The sequence below is a fragment of the Vombatus ursinus genome, unplaced genomic scaffold (genome assembly GCF_900497805.2).
Source record: "Vombatus ursinus unplaced genomic scaffold, bare-nosed wombat genome assembly UNPS02014225.1, whole genome shotgun sequence".
Taxonomy (NCBI): Eukaryota; Metazoa; Chordata; class Mammalia; order Diprotodontia; family Vombatidae; genus Vombatus; species Vombatus ursinus.
Genome location: NW_020954003.1, coordinates 680,690 through 689,775, shown reverse-complemented (window position 1 = coordinate 689,775; position 9,086 = coordinate 680,690). Strand labels below are relative to the sequence as shown.

General features: G+C 46.8%; 1 protein-coding gene across 3 annotated transcripts in view; it reads right to left on the bottom strand.

Moving 5' to 3' along the window:
* Positions 1-1,383: 1,383 nt before the first annotated feature.
* PFKFB4 (6-phosphofructo-2-kinase/fructose-2,6-biphosphatase 4) overlaps positions 1,384-9,086 on the bottom strand; it is a 69,479-nt gene continuing 61,776 nt past the window's right edge. For 2 of the 3 annotated variants that reach the window (XM_027860647.1, XM_027860645.1), the window contains exon 14: positions 4,217-6,944. In XM_027860647.1, coding sequence (XP_027716448.1) covers positions 6,885-6,944 — 60 coding nt within the window. In that variant the 3' untranslated portion in view covers positions 4,217-6,884. Of the gene's footprint in view, positions 1,731-4,216; positions 6,945-9,086 lie in introns of those variants that run through there. The other variant, XM_027860646.1, reaches the window with a different exon arrangement.

Genomic DNA, 9,086 nt, shown 5'->3' with positions numbered 1-9,086 from the left:
TACCTAAAATCGAATGGGACCAACATCCATCTGGACCCTATTTTCATGACTACCCCCAACAACCTCATGCTCTCCAGAACTCCTCATAGTTCTGCCTCTCAGTTTTTCCTTTCCTCTAACTGTGGCTATTTTGTATGGCTCCCTGAAGGACAGGGAAGGAACAGTATATATCTGATTCTTCTTGACACAGGTCTGGGTACACTGGGGGAGGAGGACAGAAATGGGAATCAGTGAATCCCTGTGGATTGAGTGACCTATTCCATAATGTAACATTTTGTCTGACTTCCCCTCTTCTACTATTTCCTGCTGCCCCCTGTCTGGTCACAGCCCAGTGGCTGGGCTCAAATGTGGTTTGAAGGCTCTGCTCTGGCCAATAGCCCAGTTCTACTTTGATGGTCTAGCTCTGCCAAGAAAACCTGACTCTCTCCTGACTCCCTTGTTTTGCTTTGAAACCCTGGATCTTCCCCAGAGGAACAACTTTCCTCTAATGAGGCTTTGTCTCATGTACTGGAAAAGTCAGGGGTCTAGAACCCAGGTGATTCAGTAACCAGGAGGAAAAACAGAAGTTTCAGGATTGCCCAGTCTGGTCCTTGGCAGGTCCAACAGGAACTTTCTTCAGTTCAGACCCTAGAGCTGCCCTGGCTTGTGGTTTTTATCTTTCATGACACGGCTGGGCAGATTTGGAAAGCAAAGGGGCTGAAAGAACTTAGGGGACCTGCTGGTTTTGTTTTTTCTCTTGGTGATTCTGGAGCATCTTCTTGGCTCTGGTTATAGATTTATCCCCCCAATAAATGGTCCAGAATTGGGCTGTTGAAAGAAGCCGTGAATGGCCAAGAGGACTGGGGGGAAAACTGGCATTCTGGGTATGAGATTTAATTCCATTCAACCAACAATGATTATGCTATGGCTCAGATTTACAAATCTCCCACCAAGATCCAACCACCCAAAAACTAGAGAACCTAGACTTACTGATAACCCAAGCCCAGTTTCTAGCTGTTTTTCTCCCCCTTCCAACCCTATCACCACTGACTCTTCCCCTCCTATCTCCAGCTTTGGATTCACCAACTCAGACCAAAGCCAGTGGTATTGCCCATGACCTTGGAACACTTGAATTAGAGACCCAACCCAAGGCCCATCCCTGTCCCCACAGACCACAGGGCACATGACAAGAGTCCCAGTCAGGGTCAGAGAAGGAGAAGGTTGGGGCCTCCTCTGGGTACTGAAGATACATCTGCTGTCCAGTCCTGAGCCTCTGTGGGCAGAGAGGTGCTTCACAGGGAACATAAGTAAGAAATGAATTTGCTGAACCTACCTCAGAGCATCCATTTCTGCCCCGTCAAGTTGGGAAACATTAGGCACACAACTGCCCATAAAGACTAGAGCTGAGGCCAATAAAAACATCTATTTTCAGGTAGCATTTTACAGTAAGAGATGTGTTGAAAATATCACAGAAAGAGAGGGGTCAGTTTATACAGTCACAAACTGTCCTCTCAGCATCCTTCCACAGGGGGTACTTGAAGCATGCTTGCAGTTGGACCCTTGAACACATCATCTGGCCTGAGGGCATAGACAGTCCTACCCAAGGGTTGGCTGTGCAGCAGAAGGCAAGAAGTGTGTGGTGGGTTGGGGCTGAGTAGGCCTCTTCTGGGCCCAAGCCTCTCTAAGCCAGGCTACAGGTGTTTTGGAACGGTCCTCAAGGCCTCCTCCCTGGAGCGGTGAATGTCCACATTCTGCAAACACAGAGAAAGGACCATTAGGGCCCCATTGGACTGTTCCTTTGCTTCCCCCTACTCTTCCAGCCACCTCCATCGTCTATGGCTCCAAGAGACCGTCAATGGCTCAGCTGAGAGCCACTGCCCACTCTTCAGTGGCCCAAGGCCAGCTGACCTTTGAGGATGTCTGCTGTGTTCCAGAGCCTTCAGAAGACCCTTAACATAATGAATGGGGGGGAGGGGGCAAACTTCAACATGGGCTACCCTAAATGTCAGGGAGTTTTAGATGTGGAGTATGTGGTTCAGAGGTAGGGAGGCTGGGGGAAAGGCAAAGTGGGGAGGAGAGGTTCAGGGGTAAGGACCTTCCTAGAGTCTTTCTTTTTTTGGGGGGCGGGGGGAGGAAACGAGGCAATCAGGGTTAAGTGACTTGCTCAGGGTCACACAGCTAGTAAGTGTCAAATGTTTGAGATTTGAACTCAGGTCCTTCTAATTCCAGGGTCCATCCACTGCAGCACCTAGCTGCCCCACCTTCCTGGAGTCTTGACAGGATTAATGCCACCCACTCACTCCCCCTTCCCCTTAGTTTAGCCTCATCCAAAACAGGAAATGAGTTTTAGGCAGTCTGATGAGATGAGGTTCAAATGAAGCTTGAGAAGGAGGCCTCTCTCTGGTAAGCCCAGTCTCATCTGCCAAAGCCTCTTAAAGTCTGATGTCCAGTCCCACCATAGCAAGCCCCCACATTTCACATGAGAGAAGAGGAAAGAGTCGCAGCCGTCTGAGCACTTAGTACAGTGTCTGGCAGACAGTAAATGCTTAATAAATGCTTGGTGATTGATCCTTCTCGAAGATCCTTCTGAACCAAAGGAAATAGGATGTGGATTCTGAGAGTCCATGGCCCTCCTGGGACATAGGACAAGCATTCAGCCTTGCCAATCGTGGTTTCTCTAAATGGCCCTGGGATCACATTGAGGAGCTAGGTTTACGAGACAGGGCTTTCTGCTGCTGCTGACTAGCCCCTCTCTGGCAGATAAAGGACTGATTCAGGAGCAGAGGTTTGCCAACTCTTGATTTGTTTGATTTGTTGATTGGAGGAAACCTAGGACAGACAGAGGCAACCCAAGAGTTCTTTCTTTGTACATCTGTTTTCAGCAGAAGCTGTTTTGTCTTTACCATACCCGCCATAGTTCACCTTCTGTTCCTGCAAGAACATTCCTCAAACTTGGGGATGGTTTGCTTTGGGGAGCCTGTCAGATTACAGTGTATATTTTGGGACAAAGGTTGAGGAAGGAGGAGTTGGAGTCATGTGGTGGCGCTGGAAAGGGAACTTGAGCCCATTAGATCCAAAGAAGAGTGGGTGACCTATAATCCTCAGTTGAGACTCCTGGTACCACCTCCTCCTGAATTAGCTATACTTTGGACCCAGCCCCCTGTGCTAGAAAAGAGGTATAGGAGAAAACAGCACATTGAAGCTGATAATGTTAACAGACTTCCTAACTCAGGAACACTGGAAGGCCTGGTGACTATCATCAACCCATGTAGGACCCACCTGCTGTTTCTTGGTAGAATGGGATTTACATGACAGCCTTGAAATGAGTGCTAGTGGGATTGAGACCGTCTCTACCTTTGAGCCTTGGTTTTCTCATTTATGGACAGGGATGTGGGTCTGGGTAGTTCTCCAAGTTCCTTCCAGCTCTATGATCCATGTTTTCAATCAGTTAATCAGGAAGAGAATAGACAATGTATGACTCAAGGCAAGGGTCTGGATCTGATGACTTGTCTGGGTCCCTCCTATTCCATGGTTCTGAGGACTAGGTATATAACAGATTTCAAATAGGTCCTCCCCCACCCTTCAGTGTTGTAGTTCCTCTTCCAGGCAGCCACCCCATTCCACATTCAGCAAGAGGGACCTGAGAGTTATATATATCAAAGCCAGAGTGCACAGGAATCCTGTCCATCCCATGCCCACCCAACTTGACCCTCTGGGCCAAGTTTCTGCTCCCCTTGGGTTCCGCATCTCAACCAAAATATCAAGACTCTTCCCACTTTATCCAGCAAGCATTAGGGCCATCCCTTCTCAGGGGGCTGACACTCCAGTTTAGTCCAATCAGGTCCATACAGTTGTCCCTGTCACATCTCAGTGAGGTACAAGTCACTGGCTACTCCTCACCTTGTCACACCCAGATGAAGTAGGTACAGTCAGACCCATGACACTCTGATAAAGTACAGCCATGACCACACAACTAAGTTCTCCTTCCTTGGGACAGCCCCAGGATATGTTGCAGGAGCCTGTCACATCAACACCAGCAATTCTTTTTTTTCCAGCCAGAGATGGAGAATCACAAAATCAAGGCCGTCCCAAACTTCAGTCAGCAAACTGGGCAGGAATTGCTCAGATGACCTCAACTCAGGCAGTATGGGAAATGGAGGAGTGCCCCCTCTTCCCCATCCTAAGGCTGAGCCTGGTGTTCCAGCACAAATGAAGCAAGAAGTTTTCCAGGACACACTGGATTCCAAAGAACATTTATTGCAATTAAAGTCTGATACAGGGCATGTACCATCTGCACAAGACACAATACAATTAGGTTTGAAAAATAAAACAAAACAGGAAAGGCCTCCTGTGAAGATGTGTGTAGTTCAGGTATTACAGGCTAAAATATAGAGGGAACAGAAAGTGGGAATTTTTTTTCTCAGTGGTTTTCAGTTGAAACATGGCCTTGTGAGACAGTTGGCTGTCCCAGAAGGGGTCCTTGCTCAGGCAGAAAAGCACTTTCCCCCTCCTGGCAGGTGGGGAACTTGACCCAGGTTTCCTAGAGTTCCCTCCTGACCTTTCTCTGGCCTCAGACCCCAGATCTTTCCAGTCTAAGACCAAGGCCAATTGCATGCTAATGCCCCTGAGAACAGGCACAGATGGCTACAGGAAAACAAGGAAGGTATACATGGACCAAGGCCACAGTGGCCAGTGGGGCCCGGCAAAGAAGCAGCAGTTTGATCCTGCTGCTGGGAACTCATAGCTGTTCAGGACAGCAATGGTCATTGACAGGTCTGTGTGTGACCTGTACCAGTGGCCAATGATGGAGCCATAGGTTGCTGGGGGCTAGTCGTCACTGATTAGTCTACAGAGTCTAGGATCCGAGGAAGTTGGTTTTCTAAGGAAAAAAGTTCTGGCCCAGGGCAGAGACACCGGCTGGTTCCTAAGAATCTCAAATGGCACAGTCAGCAGGTGTCTGGAAAGATAGTGATTTCTGGAAGACACTCTCCTCTGGGTCATCCTGCAGGTCCTACATGGGACTAACCCTCAGGGGAGTAAGAGGATTGACCATAGGCCCTGTCATAGTCATAGGGCTACAGTCCCCTCTCCCTTCACAACCACTTCTAGAGTTTCCTTTCTTAGTAATAACCCATATGTGTAGTTTCTCAGGATAGCTGAAGAGCCAAAAATCAACCCTCAAAAACCTCTTAACAAAGTGCTGGGCAGGAGGCAACTGGCTTTGACTATTTGATTAATTTACTTTCAATGTCTTCATTTCTGTACAAAGTTTCAGTGAAGCAGAAATATCCATGTAAAGGAGATTTTCAAGTATTCTGTGCTACAAGTAGAGACCTGGGTTCAAGTTCAGAGTCTCCCTTGAACTCTTGATGATGTGACCTTACATAAGTCATTTTCACCTTCACAGGCCTCAGTTTCCTCATTTGTACAACAGTCTTCCCTGCTAACCTCACAGGGTACCGTGATGTTCCAAGAAGAGAATGTATGGGAAAGCACTGGATAATTGTGAGGGGTTATTATTTTTATTAAGCTTTCATAGACACATAAAACACAGCCATGACCTTTCCATAAAGTGCTTGGGACCTTCTGGCCCCAGGCCTGATCTCCACATCTCTCAGGAAGGACTCAAGCCACAAATCTGATCCACAGGAAGATATTTCAGCTAAAGACTTTAAAGGTGCAGGAGAAATTTTTCTGACACTAGTCACATTCACATCTCTTTCTCCTCCAGAGGCATTTTCGTTTTGAGTATAGTTAGCAAGGGGTGACTACAGGCACCATCTACCTTCCTGTGTGAATTACAGTTTGTGATTACACTCAGGAAGTGAGAACTACGGCTGTTAGCCTACCATGTTAATCTCAGTACTATATGTAAAATCACGAGAATTTCTGTGTGCACAACTGACTCAAGGTGACTACAGCTGCTGCTTTCCTATAAGAACTCCAGCGTGTGTATAAATCAATAGGGGGCCGTCACCCCCTTTATGAATTTCAGAGTGGATACAAAATCAGCAAGAGGTGACTAGAACCACACAGTCCTGGGTGAATTTCAGTGTGTAAATACCCGGCAAAGGCTCATTATGGCTCATGCTTTGCCATATGAAATTGGGTGTGCGTATAGTCAAGGAGGGAGTGATGACAGCTGTCATTTTGCTGTCTGGGATTTCAGTGTGTATATGAGTCAGCAGTGGGTGAATCTGGTGACAGAATGGAGTACAGTGCTTAGCAATGCAGCTGGAGGTGGAGGGTGAGTCTGGCTACCGACAGCTCCTGCCTTATGGAGCTTAGGTAATTTCAAGTGTTTAAAAGGGAAAGGAGATCTGGATCCCTCCAAAGTGAGGGTACTCAGTGGAAAGACGCTGTTTAAGGCAAACACCACCAGGGGAAGGCTCTTTGTTGGCAACAGGCTAAGTTGGACAAGCATGCTGGTCCCCTCCCCAGGAGATACTGCTAGGGAATTTTGCCAATCAGCAAATTGTACCAGTTCAACAAATTAGCAGACAAGGCAGCCAAGGAAATGGCACTGGCTCTCCCCTAGGGCAGTCAACCCAGGGAATTTGCTAACATTCAAGTTCATCCTACAGAAGACATGAGGTTTCACAGTGGCAGAGTTTAATACTTCAGACAGGTCTGTCTGCTACTGCACATTAGAGTCCAAACATGGGAGTGGAAAAATTAGATGATCAGAAAACTCTGGAAAAGATGAGTCAGCAAATTAACTCTAATGATTAACACAGAACAGGGGCCTGCCTAACTTTGGGGAAGCTCCTTCGGAGCCAAGCCCCTTAGGGAAAAGTCTGTCGAAGACAACTGATTGAGTTGATTTAAAAGTGACTTGAATGATTGAGTTTATGAAAAATAATGAAAACTGCACCACAAGTTTGATGACTGATGAGGACACAGGTTCACTGGTGAGCAGGGACGGTGACAAGGGCTTCCTCTGGAGGTCTTGAAATGTCTACATTCTGCACAACAAAATACAGGAGAACACTTATCATGCAACAGGAACAGTTACTCTGACACCGAAAAGCTATTTTCTCAAATACAGAGTCCTGTCTACACAACTGGAACCCAGAATTTACAATAGGCAGTTTTTCCAGAAAAGTCATTTCCAGTATTACACACCCCTAGTGATTTTACCTCAGATATTTCAAATTCCTGAAAATTAAGACAATAGCCCTGTGCACTGCCCTCACATCCTCTTTGGAGCCAACACACCAGTGAGGATTTCTGCCCATAGCACCGGTTTTCTCTAGTTGAGAATGAAAGGACTCACCAATTCCCAACCTCGAAATGAGACTGTGTGCCAAGCTTCAGTGTCCTGGTTGTCCCTCCCACAGGTTGACTTCCTCTCCAAGGGAGAGGTTTGAAAAGACCCTATACTTCTGGAGTCCCCAAAGGAGTGGACAGTGACTTACTTAGCAGCTGCTGAATCTGAAGAGCAATGCCAATGGTCCCATTGGCAGAAAGTGCCATATGTTTTCCAATCCTACCTTTAAGCCACCAGACCTGCTCTTATTAAGAAAAGTTGTGCTTACGTTCTTGAGACAGCCAAATTCCAAGATCCCCAAATTTCTGTTCTAAGTTTGACTTTTGACCTGGAGTTTCTTCCCCCAATTTGTTTTTGTTATTTGGTTTTGGGTTTTTTTTTGTTGGGCAATGGGGGTTAAGTGACTTGCCCAGGGTCACACAGCTAGTAAGTGTTATGTGTCTGAAGCCGGATTTGAACTCAGGTCCTTCTGAATCCAGAGTCAGTGCTCTATCCACTGTGCCACCTAGCTGCCCCCTCTTCCCCCAATTTGGAGACTGATTGGTCTTGGAGCTGGTTCCTTCTCTCCAGCTGCCCTTAACATAGCCAAACACAGAAGTGGCTGCGCAGTAGCTGCTTAGTGAATGGATACGTGAACAAATCAGCTGTCTCAGGAGCCAGATATATACTCAACTTGGGAGGTCCTGGGACTACAAGGGACCAAGACGAACCAGAAGCACCCCTCCCCCCCCAAAGGCTTGAGTCATGGCAGTCTTGTACAGCCTGACTGCTGAAAATGGGGAGGGGACAGAGGCAAAGATAGTCAGTCAGCAAACATTTCTATTAAGCACATACTATGGGCCGGGCACTGTGCTACATGCTGGTGATACAAAGAAAGGCAAAAACACTATCCCTGCCCTCAAGGAGCTCACATTCTAATGGGGAAGGTTTATCTAGTCAGCAAGCACAGAAACCCCACTTGGGCACCCTATAAACTGGCCACCTAGGGTTTCAGAGGTGTTGCCCAGACACAGTTCTGCCCTGACAAGTCTCATGCTTGGGCTCCAGCTGTACTTGTAGCCAGAAAGGGGAATCCGGGAGTGAGTTGTCTCAGTTATTACTGTAGAAGGGCAATGACTTAAAGGGTCCTTGCCCAAACAGGAGTAGGACACAGCTCCATCCTTTTTATCAAGCTAATTTAGATTCCTTGGGAGAAAACAGAGAATCCTATATTACCCTCTTTGCCCATCTTCTGAGAAAGCCATTTCCAGTTTCAAAAAAAAAAAAACCCAACTTTATAAGTTCAAGACAGGGAGGCATGGATGGACAACAAATTGTGCGAAAAAAATCTGGAGTTTTTAGTGGACTTCGAGCTGAATTAGTCTGACATGGAAGTCAAAAAAGCTAACGTGATTTTAGGTTACAGGAAAAGAAGCATGATGGCCAAAGCATGAGAAGTGCTGGTTTAATTGTACTTTGACATAGCTAGCTGGTATCTGAAGTGTTGTGTCCTTTTTGAAGCACCATATTGGCAAGTAGGATTGGGTGAGAGGGCTGGAGACCATTGCTATACAAGGATCAGTTGAAGGAAAAAGATTTTTAGTGTGGAGAAGAGATTTCTCAGGGGAGAGCAAGGGAAAAAAAAACACGATGGCTGTTTTCAAGTGTCTGAAGGCTTTTTCTACGGCAGTAGGATTCGACTTATAGTGCTTAAATTAGCCTCAGAGAGCAGAAGGGGCAAAGGGGAGAAATTGGAGAGGAAGAGACAGTTTCAGCATTTTGATCAACCCAAGGGCTCTCAAAGGACTGATGAAGCATGTCTGAAACATACTTTTTAGACATGGCCAATGTGAGAATT